The 22,917-nt window shown below is 41.0% G+C and overlaps 1 protein-coding gene across 1 annotated transcript; it reads right to left on the reverse strand.

The window, feature by feature from the left end:
* Positions 1-2,697: 2,697 nt before the first annotated feature.
* Positions 2,698-6,215, reverse strand: LOC123509299. The gene is made up of 6 exons (XM_045263510.1): positions 6,092-6,215; positions 5,578-5,652; positions 5,419-5,466; positions 4,722-4,840; positions 3,872-4,001; positions 2,698-3,087 (listed from the first exon to the last, which is right to left on the reverse strand). The coding sequence occupies exons 1-6, from the start codon at positions 6,122-6,124 to the stop codon at positions 2,779-2,781; spliced, it is 714 nt and encodes a 237-aa protein (XP_045119445.1). The 5' UTR covers positions 6,125-6,215; the 3' UTR covers positions 2,698-2,778.
* Between the last annotated feature and the right edge of the window lie 16,702 nt (positions 6,216-22,917).

Genomic DNA, 22,917 nt, shown 5'->3' on the forward strand with positions numbered 1-22,917 from the left:
GAAGGGTCTTTGGAGATCAGAAGATTAATAACCACAGTCTTCACTATTTTTAATCCCCCACATAAGTTTCTAAAGCTATGTAAAATACCCAAATAGTAACCAGAATGAATAAGGAAAAGCGTCATGGTACTGAAGGGGTTAAGTATATTCCCTCGTGAACGCTAAAACCTATTCACTTGTGAGTTGTATGTCTGAATAGTACCATTGAACCACCGTCACCATCATCATCACCACTTATTGTGCCACCACCTTCACCGCCTCACCATCACCACCATCACCACTTGTCACTATGCCCCAGTCAGCACCTACACCGCCTTCACCAAACCACATATACCACCCCTACACTCTCTCATACACTATACACAAAGGAATCAGTCATGTTTTTATTTTTTAGTTATGCTTTACACTAGTTGACTAAGAAAACCATTCCATAGCTTAAATACAGTACAGCCTTCATACATTTTTGGTAGTTTCAAGTTCTTGTAGCCTACACCAGCGCTGCCTCTCCCGCCCGCTGCCAAGATGCCCTCTCAGGGAAGCATTGGTGAGGCGGGCGGCGGTGGTGAGTGGTGACTCCTATTACGGTGTTATATGCTCTTCTCTCTCACTTATTTATTTATTTATTTTTATTTATTTATTTTATTCTATTTATTTATTTATTTTATTTGTTTATTTTTTTTTCAGTTAGGGAGGTGGTGGCTTAGTGGATAATGTGGAGAGCATGGGTCGGGCTGACGTCCACGCGTAGGTTGGAATCCCACCACAAACCACTTTGAAGGTATGCCATTTGTGGAGTGGTTTAAAGTTAGCTACATGTCATTAAGATACCCAGGTTCTAGGTGGTTACGCCAAAGATGCGCTTTAGTGGTGATGTTATGGGCCCTTATATGGATACCACTATAAATAAGATTGCCTGCGCCAGTAATGGGTGGAAGCTAAACTGCGCTTCCCACATACACTCTTCAAGTATGCCTACAGGCGCTATAGGCCATACCATTAAAAAAAAGGTTATTAATATAGAAATTTTGTCACTCTGCCTCTATAAACATAGAAACCTTAAAAACACTCTTCTCTCTGCCACGACTGTTTTCCAAGGCCACAGAGATGACAAGCGGGGTTTTCAAGAGTGTTTCTCCAGTTAATAATGTAGAAAATTTGTCACTCTGCCTCTAGAACCATAAAGACACCTTGAAAACTCGTGTATTTAAATAAAGCCTTTTGAAATAGTGGAGGTGAAGCACAGAAGTGTTTCAAAATACGATCCTTATTGTCAAACACCCGCGCTGCACCTTCAGTTTTGAAAGAAGAATGTTTCTGTAATTCTAGTATTTTTAAGGATGTTTCTGTAATTCTAGTGACATGGTAACAAGTTTTCTGCATCATCAACAGGACAATTTTTTTTTTTTTTTTTTTTTTAAGGTTCTAGTTGAAGACAGCTTTTTAAGGGTGTTCTAGCTATATGTTAATAAGTTTTCTGCATTACCAACAGAACAAATACTCTTTTTCAAAGGTTCTAACATAAGTGACACGGGTTTTTTAGGGTGTTTTTGTGATTCTAGTGACATGTTAACAAGTCTTCTGCATTACCAATAGGATAGATACTCTTTTCAAAGGTTCTAACAGAAATGACACGGGTTTTTAAGGGTGTTTCTGTGATTCTAGTGACATGTTAACAAGTTTCCTGCATTACCAACAGGACAAATACTCTTTACAACTCGGCTAATCGTCTCTGTGGTCTTTGAAAAATGCTCGCGGTGAGAGAGGGAAGCCTTTATGAATGTGGCGCATTGACCCCTGACACGCCACCGCCAGCAGGGAGGGCGCTGGCAGGGTGAATGAGGAGACAGACATTGCAGGAGTGAGAGGTGAGGGGAGCTGTGACTGGAGATTCACCCCTTCAGTACTGGGAAGCTTTTTTACCTTGAGTTTTTGTGCATGATTAGACCATTTTATTGACATTAGGAAGTGTTTTTGAAGGAAGATTAATGGCCAGTTTTATTGTTATTGTTATTATTATTGCTATTGTTTTTTACTATAACTATTATTATTATTATTATTATTATTATTATTATTATTATTATTATTATTATTATTATTATAACATTCCCATAAACTTGTATCATTACCATCTACTACTACTACTACTACTACTACTACTACTACTACTACTACTACTACTACTACTACTACTACAAATACAACAGTAGGGTAATTACTACTACTACTACTACTACAAACACAACAGTAGGATAATCACTACTACTACTACTACTACTACTACTACTACTACTACTACTACTACTACTACTACAAGCACAACATTAGGGTAACTACTACTACTACTACTACTACTACTACTACTACTACTACTACTACTACTACTACTACTACTACTACAACAAACAACACACACAACAGTAGGGTAACAATAATTGCCAAAATTGATGCCTGTGGTAACTTTATTGAATGAGACAGCCTTACGTGCACAAACTCACCAAACTGTATCGCGAGTTTCATAACTGCACGAATGACAACCAGCGTGCATCCATCCGTGTGTCAAGTGTCATATATCAAGTGTCACAACCTTACCAGGACACACACACACACACACACACACACACACACACACACACACTTAAATTCAATCTTTAAGGGAGCTGGAATTTCAAATGGCCCTTTTTTTTATATTTTCTTGTCTTTAGCTGGTTTTTTTCTCTTGCATAGAATAGAAAAAAGAAAAAAAAAAAGAAATTTCCACCTTGGAGTGCTTCTAATACCTTATGTAGGGGCTTGGAGGGGGGTGAATGGGACGGAATTGGGGAGGGAACGCGGGGCGGCTAGTTGGTGGGGGACGCATGGGGGTAGTACGGGTGGGGCCAATGGGACTGTAGGCAGGGCGCTGGGGCGGAATGTGTGGCGTGTCGGGGGGAGTGAGGGTCGGTTGGGGCGGGGCAGGGGTTGGTCAGGGCGGGAGGGGGGTAAGATGGGTATCAGAATGTTGCCTCGTTTGGTAACACGGATGAAAGCGCAGGATGTCATGACGGTGTGTGGCTCGCAGCCCATGCACTCCTTCACCGCAGCCTCCACCTGTAGGACACACACACACACACACACACACACAGTCAGAATTAGTATGGTGTACAGTTGCATAATCTGTCGTATGTTTCAATATTATGTCAGTGATTGCACACACACACACAAAAAAAAAAAAAAAAAAAAAAAAAAAATGGCCACAAGAATGGTTCCAGAATTTGAAGGGATGACATATGAGGAGAGACTAAAGGCTATGGATCTACCAACCCTGGAACAGAGAAGCGAGAGAGGGGATCTGATACAAGTTTATAAATTGATCAACGGAATGGACCAAGTGGATAATGAGAAACTGATCCTGAGAGAAGAATATGACACTAGAAGCACAAGATTGCATAGTAAGAAACTGAGGAAGGGAAGATGTCTGAGAGATGTTAAAAAATAGAGTTTCCTGCAAAGATGTGTTGAGACGTGGAACAGTTTGAGTGAGGAAGTGGTGTCACCAACGAGTGTGCAGAGCTTTAACGAAAAATAGGGTAAGTGTAGATATGGAGACGGGGCCACACCAGCGTAAAGCCCAGGCCCTGTAAAACTACAACTAGGTAAATACACACACACACACACACAAACACACTGGCCAATGATTACCACCACCACCACCACCCCTGTCCCTTCACAATGAGACTCTTCCCTACCCTGCATCTCCTCCAACCCTGACACCACAGCAAGGCCCCCCACACACACACACACACACTGGCCCACCACCACCACTATCACCTGCCCTTCATACACTCCCTCACACATGCACACATGTAGACAGACTCACGAACACCTGGCTTACCTGCAGACCACAGCGAGTACAGGTGACGTTTGATGGTATTTTGATCCTCGTCATAGACAGGTTATAGTAGAACATGAATTTCAGGTCCAGCAGTGCATCATGGGTGTCCTTGGCAATTGATACTGATTGTCTGTGAGTGAGAGAGAGAGAGAGAGAGGGGAGAAGATGAGATGGATGATGAGAGAAAGAGAGAGAAAGATAGAGAATAAAAGCAGGAAGAAAAGAGAAAAAGGTTGAAAGAGAGAGAGGGGGATAGGAAGATGAGAGAGAGATAGAGAGAGTATAAGCAGGAAGAAAAGAGAGAGAGAGTTATGTTCTGTCAAAGTCCTTGTTTAAATATGCTCTGTTCTCTCACCATGACTGTTTCTAAGGCCACAGAAATTATTAGCTAGTTTTTCAAGAGTTTCTCCCGTTAATAATGCAGAAATCTTGTCACTTTGCCTCTAGAACCATAAAAAAACAAATTGAAAACCCTTACTACTTCAACTGGAGCCTTTTAAAAGAGTGTTTCTCCAGTTAATAATGCAGAAACCTTATCACTCTGTCTATAGAAGCATAAAAACACCTTAAAAACTTAGCTAGATTTAAAATAAAGTCTTTTGAAAGAGTGGAGGTGACGTGGCCTTAGAGAGAGAGAGAGAGAGAGAGAGAGAGAGAGAGAGAGAGAGAGAGAGAGAGCATTTAGCAAGCCACTAAGAGATTGAAAACATGAAGAAGAGGAAGATTAACGATAGGAAAGAAAATAGACAAATGAAAATAAATGAGAGAGAACACACACACACACACACACACACACACACACACACACACACACACACACACACACACACACACACACACACACACACACCTGTTGAAGCAGTTGAATTGCCAAGGTTCTGTAAAGTCTTCTGGGATTTCCGAAGGGCATATGTAGTACTTTAAGTCAACATAGTCTGTCACGTCGTACTGGGCCGCCACGGTGAAACGCTGCACGGAGAGAGAGAGAGAGAGAGAGATATATGGTTAGGAAGATGAGAGAAAGAGAAAAATAGAGAGAGTAGAAGCAGGAGTGAAAGAAAAGTTGAGAGAGAGAGAGAGAGAGAGAGAGAGAGAGAGAGAGAGAGAGAGAGAGAGAGAAATGAAAAGAAAAGAAATAAAGGAAAAAAGGAAAGAAAACAAAGATAGAAAGTTTTGAAAGAAGGAAAAAATAAATAAATACGTACTTAGAAAAAATAATTAAATAAAAAAATAGTGAAATGCAAACTTTGAGAAAAAAAACATTATTTATTTATTTTATTTATTTATTTATTTATTTATTTATTTATTTATTTATTTATTTATTTATTTATTTATATGTTAGCATGTCCTTTGTTTTTCCCATACTCCCTTTCTGTCTGACGTCACATCTTTCCCCTCAGTCCTCGCTCGCCGCTGCCTCAGGTGACACGCTACCGTAAATACACTTTCATAATGGACTCAGGTGTCTCCATGCTACCCCTTGTTTTACGACAACTACCACATTTATTTATTTATTTATTTATTTATTTATTTATTTATTTTCTTACCTTACCAGCTGTCAGTTCCAGGTCAGAGTCAACCAGCACTCCACCGGGCTGATTTAGAGGAAAGAATAGAAAAAAAACATTATTACAAGGAAATATATGTGTATGTATGCTGTGTGTGTGTGTGTGTGTGTGTGTGTGTGTGTGTGTGTGTGTACGTACCCAGGCACTTAAGCAGTTGAATCCTGTAGGGTGGAACATCTTCATAAAAGGATCACCACATATTCCTTGTATCACCTGCGAGAGAGAGAGAGAGAGAGAGAGAGAGAGAGAGAGAGAGAGAGAGAGAGAGAGAGAGAGAGAGAGAGAGAGAGAGAAAGAATATTAAATCAAGAATATCATTAACTTCAACTCCTCCTCCTTCTCCTTCTCCTTCTTCTTCTCCTTCTCCTTCTTCTCCTCCTCCTTCTTCTCCTCCTCCTCCTCCTCCTCCTCCTCCTCCTCCTCCTCCTCCTCCTCCTCCTCCTCCTCTACACATCACACACAAACTTGCTAACAATCATCGGCAAAGAATTTATTTATGTATTTTTTTGTAAGATGTGAAAACTGGCTAAGTACAGCAAAAATAGAAGGAAAAAAGGCCCACTCAGTTGCCAGTCCCCGTACAGGTCTGAAAGGGTCAGCCGAAAGACAGGAATTGAGATAGATAAATAAAAAATGGTCATTCTTTTCTCACCATGAGTAGTAGAATGATTGTTTTTGGCGCCATCTTGGTGGTGGTGGTGGCGGTGGTGGTGTTGTTGGTGGTGCTTGTCTTGGTGGAGACAATGTCATTTTTGTGTAAACCTCTTCCTTATATACACTGAGGAAAGAGGAGCAGGAGGAGGAGGAGGAGGAGGAGGAGGAGGAGGAGGAGGAGGAAGAAGAAGAAGACTTATTTCGAAAGATGTTCCTTGTGTTTTGATTCAGAGGAGGAGGAAGAGGAGGAGGAGGAAAACTTATTTTGAAAGATGTTCCTTGTGTTTTGATTCAGAGGAGGAAGAGGAAGAGGAAGAGGAGGAGGAGGAAGAAGAAGAAGACTTATTTTGAAAGATATACCTTGTTTTTTTATTCAACCTCTCTTCTTTTCTTTTTCCTTTTTGTAAATTTCTGAGCAAATACTCTCTCTCTCTCTCTCTCTCTCTCTCTCTCTCTCTCTCTCTCTCTCTCTCTCTCTCTCTCTCTCTCTCTCTCTCCTCTCACCCAAATTCATGTATCTCTTTTCAACAGATTCATTTTGTGACCAGGAACACTCCAACAACCTTTGACCTGAAGTGACCCAACATGCTGAGGTCATGCTGTCATTTTAGCTGAGGTCAGTGCAATTAAGTTTGTTCAGATTCAGTATGCTGTGTGGCCTTGCTGTGGTGGCAGGGTTAGAGGAGGTGCAGGGCAGGGAACCGTCTCATTGTGAAGAGGCAGGGGTGGTGGTGGGGCCTTGCTGTGGTGGCAGGGTCGGAGGTACAGGGTAGGGAATGGTCTCATTGTGAAGATGCAGGGGTGGTGGTAGGGCCTTGCTGTGGTGGCAGGGTTGGAGGTGTAGGGTAGGGAACCATCTCATTGTGAAGAGGCATGGGTGGTGGTGTGACCTTGCTGTGGTGGCATGGTTGGAGGAGGTACAGGGTAGGGAACAGTCTCATTGTGAAGAGGCAGGGGTGGTGGTAGGGCCTTGCTGTGGTGTCAGGGTTGGAGGAGGTACAAGGTAGGGAATGGTCTCATTGTGAAGAGGCAGGGGTGGTGGTGGGGCCTTGCTGTGGTGGTAGGGTTGGAGGTACAGGGTAGGGAATGGTCTCATTGTGAAGGGGTATTGGTGGGGTAAGACCACACTTTTACTTTACTTCTTCTCGGCAGCAGGGCAGATGAGTGTGCAACCAAATAATAAGTTGTCTATATAGATTCTTTCAACTTTCATCCATGTGTCTATATAGAGTTTCCTGCAAATGTGCATTCCAGACTGACATCTCTATATGAACTCTGCCACAACACTGAACAAACAATGGAATCTCTACATAGGTGTTATTATGTTTGGTTGGTGATAATGTGTGTCAGTATATTTGTGTGAATGATTTGGAGTCACTCACATCCAGGACTTGTCTCCTACATGGACTTGACTTCCACTTCTCTTCCTATTTTCACTCACTTGTTTTGTAGGTGTTAATTTTTAGGCAATATTCTGGCGTGTGATCCAGTTCTTCCTCCTTGATGTGATAGACTGATAACAAAAGAAATTAATAAAAGATAAAAACATTCCCAGTACTAGCTAATATGTATAGCATATCCACCACTGACAGAGCATAAGTGGTGACCGGCCTTGAGAGGGAATATTGGAAAGTGTTTGAGTATTTTATATGCCAAATAGCAACTTATTTTATGAACTTTTTTTTTACCATGTGGGGTTTTCACGGGAACTTATGGGCTAAAGGGGATACTTTCTGGGGTACCTCCTATCTGAAAGCCCATCCGCTAGGAAACCGTAACTTCAAGTGAGGAAGCCCTACCTACACTCGGACATTGAACAGGATTCGAACCCTTGCACTTGGAGACCCCTTGGACCCCAAAACACACATGGTTCCACTGTACAATGGCGGCCCTTAATACTTGTAAGGAATGGTCTATATACACACCATGCAGTAAAGTCGGAACAAACATTTGTATAGAGGCCAGCCCACAAAAAGTCATAATTTCTAAATGTCTATATAAATCCTCTGCCAGGAAGGTGTTAATACAAATAAATGCAGGTAACTCTTGATTTACGCATGTTTAATTTACACGTTTTTGTTAATAAGCGACCGAAAAAATATTATTAATTAAATTTGCGCGATGGGTTTGCTTATACACGATTTGAACCACATCCCGCATCCCCCCTATTATCTAGTGTTGTTTAGGAGAATTACAAGTTTGTTTTATGCCAATTTTTGAAATACGCGATGCCTCTTGGAACGCATCTATCATGGAAATTGAGAGTTACTTGTGCTTGTGTTATGACAGTACAGTAGCAGAAACTCTTACACCACATGACACTAAGTAGAAACTGTCGCCAACTTTACGCAGTAGCCACAGATAAATAAATCCACTGTTTATTACCATTTATAGACATACTCACCACCACCACCACTATCCGTACACCAGCTTCCTCACCACCACCTCACTGATCACCCACTGCCCGCCACCTGCCACTGACAATCACACATTACTACACCACCTTGTCATTCATTGCATTGTATATTAATTGACCCTCTCATCACTCTCCCTCTCTCCTCTCATCCTCTCTTCTCTCTTTCTCTCTGTCACACGTGCAGTAATAACAGTTTTGTCTTCAGGTTTGTTTTTCTTCTTTTAAATGTGTATTGAAAAGCATTACACTTGTTTGTAGATGTGGCAGATGCAGCCATTGTGATCTGTGTGTGTGTGTGTGTGTGTGTGTGTGTGTGTGTGTGTGTGTGTGTGTGTGTGTGTGTGTGTGTGTGTGTGTGTGTGTGTGTGTGTGTGTGTGTTTACCTAGTTGTATGTTACATGGTTCGAGTGGGGCTCCTAGTGACCTGTCTCCATATCTACATTTATCCAACTTTTCTTTCAATTTGTGCACACTTTCCGGTGCTACAGTCTCTTCACTCAGTCCATTCCAGATGTCCACTGTCCTGTGTGGAAAACTGAACTTCTTAATGTTCCTCAGACACTGACTTTTCATGATCTTGGAGTGTCCTCTTGTTCATCTATCTCCATCCTTTGTCAGTGTTACCAGGTCTTGTCTGTCTATCTTTTCCTTGCAGTTTTTTTTTTTTTTTTTTTTTTTTTTTTTTTTTTTACATTAGAAGGGCACTGGCCAAGGGAAAACAGTGTTGGAAAAAAAAAATCCCGCTGGTTGCCAGGCCCTGTTGAGAGGAAAGTAGGAGAAAGAAAAAACAAAAAAATCTAAAAGGAGGGTCCAGTTAACGTAAGAGGTGTCTTGACACTCCTCTTTTGAAAGAGTTTAAGTCATAGGCAGGTGGAAATACAGACACAGGTAGAGAGTTCCAGAGTTTACCAGTGTAGGGAATGAAGGAGTGAAGATACTGGTTAACTCTTGCATTAGGAAGATGGACAGAATAGGGATGAGAAGAAGTAGAGAGTCTTGTGCAGCGAGGCCGCAGGAGGGGGAAGGCATGCAGTTAGCAAGTTCAGAAGAGCAGACAGCATGAAAACAGCGGTAGAAGACAGATAAAGATGCAACATTGCGGCGGTGACTTAAAGAATCAAGACAGTCAGTTAGAGGAGAAGAGTTGATAAGACGAAAAGCTTTAGATTCCACCTTGTTTAGTAAAGCTGTGTGTGGATCCCCCAGACATGAGAGCCATACTCCATACACGGGCGGATAAGGCCCTGTACAGAGCAAGCAGCTGGGAGGGAGAGAAAATGGACGAAGACGCCACAGGACACCTAACTTCTTGGAAGCTGATTTAGCAAGAGTAGAGATGTGAAATTTCCAGTTTAGATTTTTAGTGAAGGATAGACCGAGTGTGTTTAATGTAGAGGAGAGGGAAGTTGAGTGTTATTGAAGAAGAGAGGATAGTTGTCTGGAAGGTTATGTCGAGTAGATAGTTGTAGAAATTGAGTTTTGAGGCATTGAACAAAACCAGGTTTTCTCTGCCCCAATCAGAAACAAGTGAAAGATCAGAAGTTAGGCGTCCTATAGCATCTCGCCTTGAGTCATTTAATTGTTGTTGGGTTGGGCGTCTGTTGAACGCTGTTGAATAATGCAAGGTGGTATCATCAGCATAGGAGTGGATAGGGCATTGAGTCAGATTTAGGAGATCATTGATGAATAATAGAAAGAGAGTGGGTGATAGGACAGAACCCTGTGGAACACCACTGTTGATAGTTTTAGGGAAGAACAGTGACCGTCTACTACAGCAGCAATAGAACGATCGGAAAGGAAACTGGAGATGAAGGTACAGAGAGAAGGATAGAATCCGTAGGAGGGTAGTTTAGAAATTAAAGATTTGTGCCAGACTCTATCGAAGGCTTTCGATATGTCAAGGCCGACAGCAAAGGTTTCACCGAAGTCCCTAAAAGAGGATGACCAAGATTCAGTTAGGAAAGTAAGAAGATCACCAGTAGATCTGCCTTTACGGAAACCATACTGGCAATCAGAGAGAAGGTTGTGAGCTGATAGATGCCTCATTATCTTCCTATTAAGGATAGACTCAAAGGCTTTAGAAAGGCAGGAAATCAAAGCTATAGGGCGGTAGTTAGAAGGATTGGAGTGGTCACCTTTTTAGGGACAGGTTGAATGTGAGCAAACTTCCAGCAAGAAGGATAAATAGAAGTAGAGAGACACAGATGAAAGAGTTTGACCAGGCAGTGAGCGAGTTCGGAAGCACAGTTTTTGAGAACAACAGGAGGGACTCCATCCGGACCGTAAGCCTTCCGAGAATCAAGGCCAGAGAGGGCCAGGAAAACGTCTTTATAAAGAATTTTAATTTTAGGGATGAAGTAGTCAGAGGGTGGAGGAGTAGGAGGAATATGCCCAGAATCATCCAAAGTTGAGTTGGTAGCAAAGGTTTGAGCGAAGAGTTCAGCTTTAGAAAAGAAGAGACAGCTGTAGAGCCATCTGGATGAAGTAAAGGAGGGAAAGACGAAGAAGTAAAGTTGTTAGAGATATTATTGGCTAGATGCCAGAAATCTCGAGAGGAGTTAGAATTGGAAAGACTTTGACATTTTCTATTGATGAAAGAGTTTTTAGTAAGTTGGAGAATAGATTTGGCATGATTACGGGCAGAAATATATAGGGCATGAGTTTCAGCAGTTGGATGGCTACGGAACCGTTTGTGAGCCGCCTCTCTATCATTGACAGCACGAGAACAAGCAGAGTTAAACCAAGGCTTTTTAGCTTTAGGGTTAGAGAAAGTATGAGGAATGTATAGCTCCATGCCAGAGATAATCACCTCTGTTATGCGCTCGGCACAAAGAGAAGGATCTCTGACATGAAAACAATAATCATCCCAAGGAAATCAGAATAGTACTGCCTTAGTTCCTCCCACTTAGCAGAGTTAAAATGCCAGAAGCACCTCCGCTTAGGCGGGTCCTGAGGCTGCACTGGAGTGATAGAACAGGTAACGGAAATTAGATTGTGGTCGGAGGAGCCCAACGGAGAGGAAAGTTTAACAGAGTAAGCAGAAGGGTTGGAGGTTAGGAAAAGATCAAGAATGTTGGGCGTGTCTCCAAGGCGGTCAGGAATACGGGTAGGGAACTGCACTAGCTGCTCTAGGTCATGAAGGATAGCAAAGTTGAAGGTTTGTTCACCAGGTTGGTCAGTGAAAGAAGATGAAAGCCAAAGCTGGTGGTGAACATTGAAATCCCTAAAATGGAGATCTCAGCAAAAGGAAAGTGAGATAAGATGTGCTCCACCTTGGAAGTCAAATAGTCAAAGAATTTTACATAGTCAGAGGAATTAGGTGAGAGGTATACAGCACAGATGAATTTAGTTAGAGAGTGACATTGAAGTCTTAGCCAGATGGTAGAAAATTCTGAAGATTCAAGATTGTGGGCACGAGAGCAAGTGGTGTCGTTACGCACGTATGCGCAACATCCAGCTTTGGATTGAAAATGAGGATAGAGCAAGTAGGAGGGAACAGAAAAGGGGCTGCTGTCAGTAGTCACAGACAACTGTGTTTCGGTTAGGAAGAGAAGATGAGGTTTAGTAGAGGAGAGGTGGTGTTCCACAGATTGAAAATTAGAACGAAGGCCACGAATGTTGCAGAAATTGATAGTGAAAGTATTAGATGAAGTGTCAAGACACCCAAGGTGTCCGACCTGGGGACATTTATGGTCCCCTCCCCAGAGGGGGACTCCGAGGCAGGGCGTGGTGAAGCCATTATTAAATTTTGATTTGAAGAGAGTGTAAAAGTGTAAGGTGTTGTAGTGTAGTGTAGGAAGTAGTAGAAGGTGTCTTTAGAGGGCAGGCTGCAGCTGCTCAATTGTATAAATGAGACCACAAAGGGAACCGGGAAGAGAGGACACGGGGAATCACTCAGTCTGCAGCACTGCCTACATCCCCGTAAGTACCTCTCCTGGAGTATTCCACCGGGCGGCAGGTGACTACTGCCTACTCCTACGAGTTTACTAACTTATACATCATTATTAGGTCTCCTATTCCCTGTGTGTAATTCACTGTTTGATCTGCTGCAGTCTCTGATGAGACAGCCAGACGTTACCCTATGGAACGAGCTCAGAGCTCATTGTTTCCGATCTTCGGATAAGCCTGAGACCAGGCACACACCACACACCGGGACAACAAGGTCACAACTCCTCGATTTACATCCCGTACCTACTCACTGCTAGGTGAACAGGGGCTACACGTGAAAGGAGACACACCCAAATATCTCCACCTGGCCAGGGAATCGAACTGCGGTCATCTGGCTTGTGAAGCCAGCGCTCTAACCACTGAGCTACCGGGCCGTGTGTGTGTGTGTGTGTGTGTGTGTCATTCTCACATCAATTTTCTGTACGAAGCTTTAGTGAAAGTTTCTATAGTCCTCAAAAGATCAGTATATAAATGTCTATTAGATGATCAAGGATTAGTTTCTAGTTACTGTGTGAAAATCTGCTTGTTTGGAGAAATTTTAGTGTGGGTGGCGGAGGCTGACGAAGAGGTAGTTTGACAGAGGTCTTCAAGTGGTGCAGGGAAGACACAAATTAATTCACACACACACACATACACATACACACTACAAGAATGGTTCCAGAATTTGAAGGGATGATATATGAGGAGAGACTAAAGGCTATGGATCTACCAACCCTGGAACAAAGAAGGGAGAGAGAGAGAGGGGATCTGATACAAGTTTATAAATTGATCAATGGAATGGACCAAGTGGATAATAAGAATCTGATCCTGAGAAAAGAATATGACATTTGAAGCACAAGATTGCATAGTAAAAAGCTGAGAAAGGGAAGATGTCTAAGAGCTATTAAAAAATATAGTTTCCCGCAAAGATGTGTTGAGACTTGGAACAGTTTGAGTGAGGAAGTGGTGTCAGCAAAGAGTGTGCAGAGCTTTAAAGAAAAATTGTATAAGTGTAGATATGGAGATGGGGCCACACCAGCGTAAAGCCCAGGCCCTGGAAAACTACAACTAGGTAAATACCACAAGGTAAATACACAGACAACTTTTCAAAACAAATCTTGCAGTGACAAATTGAGAAAGAGAATTATGATGAGGAGGATGAAAAGTCACAAACTCCAGTGACTTTTTCTCCCTCACAGTCACAACACACAATCACATCTTCCTCAAAACAAAAGAGAAGATAACAGATAAAAAAAATCCTGCCAAATCAGAGGGAGAGAGAGAGAGAGGAAGGTGGTGGAGGCAAGACAAATAAGGAGAGAGATAATGGTGTTGCATCTCTTGTTGTTTGAAGTTGTTAGGTGTGTTGAAGCCTTGTCTCCATTGACCCCTTCAGTACCAGGACGTGTTTTCATATTCATTCTGGTGACTATTTGGTGATTTGATACAGCTTTAGAAACTTATGCAGGGGTTTAAAATAGTGAAGACTGACCATTAATCTTCTGCCCCTTCCTGATGTCTATAAAATGGTCTATTCCTACACAAAACTTACATTTTCATATCTATTCTAGTTATTTGGTGATTTGATACAGCTTCAGAAACTTATGTGGGGGATTAAAATAGTGAAGACCGTGGCCATTAATCTTCTGACCTCCATAAACCCTTCCTAATGTCAATAAAATGGTTTAATCACACAAAATTCAAGGTAAAAATGTGTCCCAGTACTGAAGGGGTTAAAATAGTGAAGACTGTGGCCATTAATCTTCTGACCTCCATAAACCCTTCCTAATGTCAATAAAATGGTCTAATCACACAAAACTCAAGGTAAAAATCCTAGTACTGAAGGAGTTAATGTGCAAAAAGCAAGTTATGAGAACGTCATTTTTCGTGAACATCTTCGTTACCTCTTGAAAATTACTCTAACTTGCACTTCTTCCTCTTTTTCAGCTGATTATCCCATCTTTATACGGGGTCGCTGTTTTTGATGAGTCTCCTCCACCTGCGTCTGTCACTAACCATATTGTTTTGCAGTCCTATCTTGAGTCTTCCTCTCCTCCTTCCTTGCATTTCCATATCCAGGGCTCTCCTCTCCTTGCTTGCTGCATCCCTCCTCATTACGTGCCCTTATCATCTTAGCCTTGCTTCCTGAGTTGTCTTCGATATCTCTCCCACCTTCACTGTTCCTCTGATCCTTGTATTGCTTATTTTCCCCTTCCTTGTCATGCCACACATCCAATGTAACATCCTCATTTCTGTTACTTCTGTCCTCTGGTTGTTTACTTTTTTCACAGGCAATGTCTCTGCTCCATGTTATTACTGGTCTCACCACAGTCTTATATACCTTTCCCTTTAGTTTTACTGGCACTCTAACATGCACTAAATCCAAATATTTACTTACCTAATTCTTTGACCAATGCAAGAGTTAACCAGTATTGTCAATCATTAATCTCTTTCTCTGGTAAACTCTGGAACTCCCTGCCTACTTCAGTATTTCCATCTTCCTACGACTTGACTTCTTTTAAGAGGGAGGTTTCAAGACATTTGTCCCAGACTCTTGGTAACTCTTATTATCTTTTAAGGGAACTGGTAATCAAGTGAGCCTTTTTTTATCATTATTATTATTATTTTTGTTACCCTTGCCCAGCTTCCCCTCGATTAAAAAAAAAAGATAATTCCTTGGAGATTGATAGTGACTGTTTAGATAGTTTGAGGCTGTTACATTACATTATCTCACCTGTGTAGCCTATAGCCACATCTAGATTATAGTGTACAGTTCTGGTCACATTAAGGAAGGAAGTAGGTCTATTGGAGTCAGTGCAAAGAAGGATGTCTAAAAGGATACAGGAGATGAAGGATATTCACTGCAAAACTAGACTGAAGGAATGAAACATAAATTCCTTAGAGAGACGTAGGTTAAGAAGGGACCTGATGGCTGTGTTGAAGTGGTGTAGGGGGTGTTATGGCAGTTTTGAAGTGGTGTAGGGGGGTGTTATAGCAGTGTTGAAGTGGTGTAGGGGGTGTTATGGGAGTGTTGAAGTGGTGTAGGGGGTGTTATAGCAGTGTTGAAGTGGTGTAGGGGGTGTTGTGGCAGTGTTGAAGTGGTGTAGGGGTGTTATAGCAGTGTTGAAGTGGTGTAGGGGTGTTGTGGCAGTGTTGAAGTGGTGTAGGGGTGTTATGGCAGTTTTGAAGTGGTGTAGGGGGGTGTTATAGCAGTGTTGAAGTGGTGTAGGGGGTGTTATGGGAGTGTTGAAGTGGTGTAGGGGGTGTTATAGCAGTGTTGAAGTGGTGTAGGGGGTGTTGTGGCAGTGTTGAAGTGGTGTAGGGGTGTTATAGCAGTGTTGAAGTGGTGTAGGGGTGTTGTGGCAGTGTTGAAGTGGTGTAGGGGTGTTGTGGCAGTGTTGAAGTGGTGTAGGGGGTGTTGTGGCAGTGTTGAAGTGGTGTAGGGGGTGTTATGGCAGTGTTGAAGTGGTGTAGGGGTAGTTGTAGCAGTGTTGAAGTGGTGTAGGGGGTGTTGTGGCAGTGTTGAAGTGGTGTAGGGGTGTTACAGCAGTGTTGAAGTGGTGTAGGGGTGTTGTGGCAGTGTTGAAATGGTGTAGGGGTCACAACAAAGGGGACATGAGCTGAGTTCTTAGTAGTAGCCAGGATGGAACCAGAAATAATGGGTTCAAGCTCAAGAAATACAGTGGTACCTCAACGTATGATTTTAATAGTTCCATGACGATCGTTGTATATCAAAAAAATTGTATATCAGATCTATTTTTCCTATAGAAATTAATGGAAATAGAATTAATTCGTTCATGTGATATGAATTTACCCGCACCCAAAAAGAAAAAAAAAATCAACGTGCTTTAGATACCAACCAAATATAGATTTAGTATAAGATAAATACAGTGTTTATTGTATGCATGATATAAATGAACTATATTGCTCAAAATAACAACTTAACTTGCAAAAGTCGGGACACATCGATAGACGTTCATCACGCAAGACTCAGGGCACGTCCATAGACGCCTAGGCTTTTTACGGCTATATTTTGGCTATTTTCTTCCTGTTTTCTTTGTTTCTGAGGTGGCAACACTCATCAGGAGTAAACATATGCTCTACATCACTGTGTCACCAACTCCCACGATGGATGGCGGGAGCGACACTGATTTCACTGTCTGATTCCGCCATCTCTCCTGCGTGCTTTACTTCTATACCTCGGGTCTCTCGCCATGTGACGGGAAGACAACTTTTGAAGGAGAGTGGTATCAGAACAGGAGAGAGAGAGAGAGAGGATACAAGGGGCCCGTTTTCTATCGCTCTAGCCAAGGCCGCTGAACCCGATCGGACACAAGGCCACGTAAACCAATGATACCACCTCATTCAACCTGTGATATTTTGGTAACCATGACATCTAGAAACTTCTGGTTTTTTGCATTGCAAAGAGGAAGAGTTGCTTGTGGGCAGAACACCATTTGTACTCACTCGTTTATTGAATTTCTAAGTGTAATCAGTATGTGAATACAGGCTACTTTGTGTGTTTCTCGCCAAACTTTTATTTAAGAAAAATACACACTGCTGAGGAGCACAGACACATACATGCACATGCCGCCATGGTACAGTGGAACCCTGCATGCTTTGGGGTCCGAGGGGTATCCAAGCACACGGGTTCGAATCCTGTCCACGGTCCAAGTGTAGGTTGGGCTTCCTCACTCGGGGCAATGGTCTCCTAACGGGTGGGCTTTGAGATAGGTGGTACCACAAAAAGTATCCCCTTTAGCCCAGAAATTCCCGTGAAAACTCCACATGGAATAAATGAAAAAAGAAAAAGGATCAACAACAATACAACGTGGGCTGAATGTTAGGGTGGAAGCGGATAGCCAAGTGATCACTGCGCCATCTACCAATAGCTATTCATATCTTAAAAATATTGTCGTATTTCAAGGCGTAAATTATATGAAATTTTTCATCGTATATAAAAAAAATGTAATTGTTTTTGCTTTTGATAAGGTAGAAATCATGTTAATCTGTCAATAGAACCATCAAACTATCCTTAAAAATCTGTGCGACTGAAACAAGAGTCTTTTTAATATATAGGTTATGTGGCCACTATTTTCAAAGTCCACAAATATGAAGAGCTTTGTTCATATGAATGTTATTGCTATACAAAAAGTAGAAATCATATTAATCTTTTAATAGATCTATCAAACTACTGTTAAATACCGTGATATTGAAACACAAGTCTTTTAGAATTACAACTTATGTGGCCACTACTTTTTCAAACTCCACAGTTATGAGGAGCTTTGTTTGTAAGAGTGTTTTTGCTTTTGATAAGGTAGACATCAATGTAATCTGTCAATAGAACCATCAAACCTCCCTTAAAGACCTGTGTGACTGAAAAAAGTCTTTGAAATATAGGTTATGTTGCCAAAATTTTTCAAAGTCCATACATATGAGGAGCTTGGTTTGTATGAGTGTTTTTGCTATATATAAAGTAAAAATCATATTAATCTGTCAATAGAACTATCAAACTATCCTTAAAAACCTGTATAACTGACACGAGAGTCTTTTTAAAGTACATGTCATGTGGCCACTATTTTTCAAAGTCCACAGAGATGAGAAAATCATTTTTGTAAGAGTTTTTATGCTATCGATAAAGTAAATATCATATTAATCTATCAATAGAACCATGAAAATGCCCTTAAAACTTGTGTAACTGAAACAAAAGTCTTTTGAATATACATGTTATGTGGCCACGATTTTTCAAACTTCACAGAGATGATTAAATGTTTCTGTAGTAGTGTTTTTGCTGTTGATAAGGTAGAAATCATGTTAATCCATCAATAGAACCATCACGCTAATCTGAAAAACCTGTGTGATTGAAACAAGAGTCTTTTTAAAATACATGTTATGGGGCAACTATTTTCCAAAGTCCACAGCAATGATAGAAATGATCTGTAAGAATGTTTTTTTCTATTAATAAGGTAGAAATTATGTTAATCTGTCAGTGGAACCACAAAACTACCCTTAGAAACAATAGTCTTTTAGAAATACAAATTATGTGGCCACTATTTTTCAAAGTTCACAGTTATGAGGAACTTTGCTCATAAGAATGTTTTTGCTTTTAATAAGGTAGACATCATGTTAATCTGTCAATGGAACCATCAAACCTCCCTTAAAAATGTGTGTGACTGAAACAAGAGTCTTTTTAATATATAGGTTATGTGACCACTATTTTCAAAGTCAACACATATGAGGAGCTTGGTTTGTATGAAGGGTTTTGCTATATATGTATATTTCTTACTGCAAATACTGCTTCTGCTTCTGCTTCTGCTTCTGCTTCTGCTACTTCTACTTCTACTTCTACTTCTACTTCTACTTCTACTTCTACTACTACTTCTACTTCTTCTTCTTCTTCTTCTTCTTCTTCTTCTTCTTCTTCTTCTTCTTCTTCTTCTTCTTCTTCTTCTTCTTCTTCTTCTTCTTCTTCTTCTTCTTCTTCTTCTTCTTCTTCTACTACTACTACTACTACTACTACTACTACTACTACTACTACTACTACTACACACACACACACACGGGACATCGTCGATGGCGGATGTGGTCGCTGAGCTCCAGAGCAATCATCTCTAATTCTACAGTTACCATTGCCTAAGAGTAACCAAGGTGGGAAAGGAGCTGGTAATGTTTGTCCCGTCTCCATATAGTCATGTTAACTGTTGATTAGCAAAATAATGTCCAGGGAAGGTAAATATAAACTGTAGCCTGCGTTTGAGCCATCAGCTGGTTTGTTTACATCTGCGCAACATGGCGGCCGTGAACTCGAAAGATGAATCAGACTTCACAGGATTTCAAGGAATAATGGAGAAGAGCGCTTATGTGAAGAAAATTCTGGAGTTGGAAGGTAAAATTGAAAACTGTTTGAAAAGTATGGGGGCCTGGAAACGAGTTATGACAATGTAATGAAAGAGTGTGCCGATATGAAGAAGGAAAATGAAGCACTGAAAGAGGAAGTTAAGCTAATTAAAGTGAATTGCGAAAAATGTGGAGAATCTCTAGGAAAAGTGATGGAGAAGCAGGCTGAATGGAAAAAAAGTCAGGAAGTGGAAAGAAAGGAGGTAAATTACAAAGTTGCAAGTCTGGAAAAGGAAATCAAAGAGTCTGGGGAGAAAACTTTGGGCCTTGCTGAAATTATAGATCAACAGATCATAGAAGAGAAGATAGCTGAGAAAGTGGTGAAGGTTATTAAGTCAAATGAGACATTGGTGAGGAAACTGTAGACAAAAAGAGATGTGTGGTGATATTTGGTGTGGAGGAGGATAAGACACCGAGTAAAATGGAGAGAGAAAAACATAAAAAAGGTGATAAATAATATCATTAATGTGGTGCAGGAGGAGGGAAAAGACCTAGTACAAGAAATAGAGGACTTCCATAGAATTGGAAAGTTCACAAGAGAAGGTATGAGGCCAATAAGAATCAAACTTAAGTCACAAAAGGATGTAGATGAATTGGTGGAGAAGTCATGGAGGCTAGCCCAGCAGGAAACAACAAGGAAGATTTGGTTGAGAAGAGATCTCGGTGAAAAGGAAAGAGAAATGTTAAATGAGTTGAGAAAGGAGGCTTTGAAAAAAATGAAGAGAGGACAGAAGAGGAGAAGAAAGAGTTTTTCTGGAGAATCTTGGATATGAGACTGAGGAAGTGGTTCATAACCCAGAAAAGTACAGCAAGAAAGGACTAAAGAAACTTACGTATGAGCGGAATGTAATGTATTCCAACATAAATGGAGTGATATCGGGATTTTAGAACTCAACGATTACTTGAGGGACAAGAACCCAGATATTGTGGGTCTTACTGAAACAAAACTGAGAGAGGAGAAGACCTGATGATGGTTGGAGAAGGAAATATAATGTTTGGAAAAGAAATAGAGTAGGTAAGATGGGAGGAGGAGTGATGTTGCTGGTTAAAAAGATATAAAGGTGGATCAAGTGAAAGAAGGTATGGGAAAGGCAGAAGTGCTAAAGATCAGAGCAGAAACTAATGAAGGAAAAAGAGGCACTACATAGTGGTGTACGTACCACCTAAGACAAATGCATGGTCAGTACAGGAATATGAAGAAATGATAAGTGATACAGGAACATGTCTGGAAGAAATGTTGGGTGGCTGTGAACGAACTATAATGATGGGAGATTTTAATTGTAAAGAGGTGTGTTGGGAGGACTGGTCAATGGAAGGATCAGAGACAACATGGGAAATACACTATTGACACTGGCAATGGAAAATGTGTTAACTCAGTGGGTCAAAGAAGATACTAGGTTTGGAGGAGAGGAGCATCGTCAAGACTGGACTTGGTCTTTAGTACAGAGCCAATGGTCATTGAGGAGATGAGGGTGGAGTGCCCTTTAGCAAAGAGTGATCATGCAGTTTTGGAGTTCAAGGTGATAGATGAAGAGAAATCTAGAAGAAATGAAGAATATAAAGTGGGAAGATGGAATTATGCCAAGACAGATTTTGGAAACCTAAAGAAATTCTTTCAAGAGACAAATTGGATGAAATTCAAGAGTGCTAAGGAGCAAATGAAAAGTGGAAGGAATTTATAAAAATATACAAAGAAGGTGAGAAAAATTTGTACCAATAAGACAACATAGAGAAGTTGGAAAGCAGGACTGGTTTAACGATAGATGTGAAAAGGCTAGAACAAGAAAAGAGGATGCATGGAAGAGGTGGAGAAGGAAAAGACGGATTAAGCAGTGGGAAAGTTACAAAAGAGCAAGAAATGAATATGTGTTGATTAGAAGAGAAGAAAGAAAGAAACAAGAAAAGGATATAATTGATAAATGTAAAGACCAACCAAGGCTTTTTACAGACATGTGAACAACAACATCAAAAATAGAGAAAGTATTGAAAGTTTAGAAGTAAATGGAGTATGCAGTGAAGATCCCAGGAAATGGCAGAGGCTATGAATGGATGCTTTCGGAAGGTATTCACAAAGGAGACTGCTTTTGACAAACCACTGGTAATGGAACAGAAAGGGATTATGAAGGAGTTTCAAGTAACTGTGGAGGAGATCAAGAATATGATGGGGAGTTTAGAAGTGAGAAAAGCTGTGGGACCTGATGGGGTATCAGGATGGATTTTAAGAGAATGCAGGAGCAACTGGCAGAAAAAGTTTGTGAAGTAATTGATGCCTCATTAAGGGAAGGTGTAGTGCCCCAAGACTGGAAAAGAGCTAACATTGTCCCAATCTATAAATCAGGTAACAAGAGAGACCCATTGAACTATAGACCAGTGTCACTTACAAGTGTGGTAGCTAAGATGTGTGAGAGGGTGGTGAAGAATAGATGGACAGACTTCTTGGAGAAAAATGACATACTTTGTGAGTGTCAATTTGGTTTTAGAAAAGGGCGTTCATGCACGACAAACCTGATATGTTACTATTCGAGGGTGATAGATGTAATACAGGAAAGAGATGGTTGGGCTGATGGAATATATCTGGATTTAAAAAAGGCCTTTGATAAGGTACCACACCGGAGACTGATCTGGAAACTTGAAATGGTAGGAGGAGTGCATGGCAGTTTACTAAAATGGATGGAAGACTTTTGGTAGGAAGAGAAATGAGAACAATAATTAAGGACAGACCATCAGAATGGGGCTTGGTGGAGAGTGGAGTTCCACAGGGATCAGTGTTGGCACCAGTAATGTTCGCGGTCTACATAAATGACATGGTGGATGGGGTGTCCAGTTATGTGAGCCTATTTGCAGACGATGCAAAATTGTTAAGAAAAGTGAGATGTGACAAAGATTGCGAACTACTCCAGGAAGACTTGGACAGAATATGGAAATGGAGCTGTACATGGCAAATGGAGTTCAACACGACAAAATGCAAGAAAATAGAGTTTGGCAAGAGTGAAAGAAGAATCAGGAGTATGTACAAGATAGGAAATGAAGACATAAAACCAGTCATGAAGAAAAGACCTTGGGGTGACAATTACCAATGACCTATCGCCAGAGAGACATATAAACAAAATAATTGGAGAAGTATTGAACTTATTGAGGAACATAAGAGTGGCGTTCGTATATTTAGATGAAGAAATGATGAAGAAAATAATTACTGCAATGATAAGACCGAGGCTTGAATATGCAACAATACAGTGGGCTCCGAACTTAAAGAAACACATAAGGAAACTAGAGAAAGTACAGAGGGCTGCAACAAAATGGTGCCTGACTTAAGAGATTTGACTTATGAAGACAGACTGAAAAGAATGCAACTTCCGACCCTGGAAAACAGAAGAGAAAGGGGAGACCTGATAGCAATATACAGAGTGATGATTGGCATGGAAAAAATGGATAGGGAAGATCTGTGTATGTGGAATGAAAGAATGTCGAGAGGGCATGGGAAAAACTAAAATGGCCACTTATAGGAGAGATGTGAAAAAATATAGCTTCCCTCATAGAAGGGTGGAAGCATGGAATAGTTTAGACGTGGAAGTGGTCAACGCAAG

This window comes from Portunus trituberculatus, chromosome 26 (genome assembly GCF_017591435.1).
Source record: "Portunus trituberculatus isolate SZX2019 chromosome 26, ASM1759143v1, whole genome shotgun sequence".
In the NCBI taxonomy this organism is placed as follows: domain Eukaryota; kingdom Metazoa; phylum Arthropoda; class Malacostraca; order Decapoda; family Portunidae; genus Portunus; species Portunus trituberculatus.

Bases quoted from the DNA above. Each gene is read 5' to 3' on its own strand.
- LOC123509299 (XM_045263510.1), bottom strand. From the start codon at position 6,124: ATGGCGCCAAAAACAATCATTCTACTACTCATG. The intron at 5,467-5,577 runs GTACGTACACAC...CCTCTAAATCAG, and splicing joins TCAACTGCTTAAGTGCCTGG to CCCGGTGGAGTGCTGGTTGA. The intron at 3,088-3,871 runs GTAAGCCAGGTG...TGTGTCCTACAG, and splicing joins GTACTCGCTGTGGTCTGCAG to GTGGAGGCTGCGGTGAAGGA.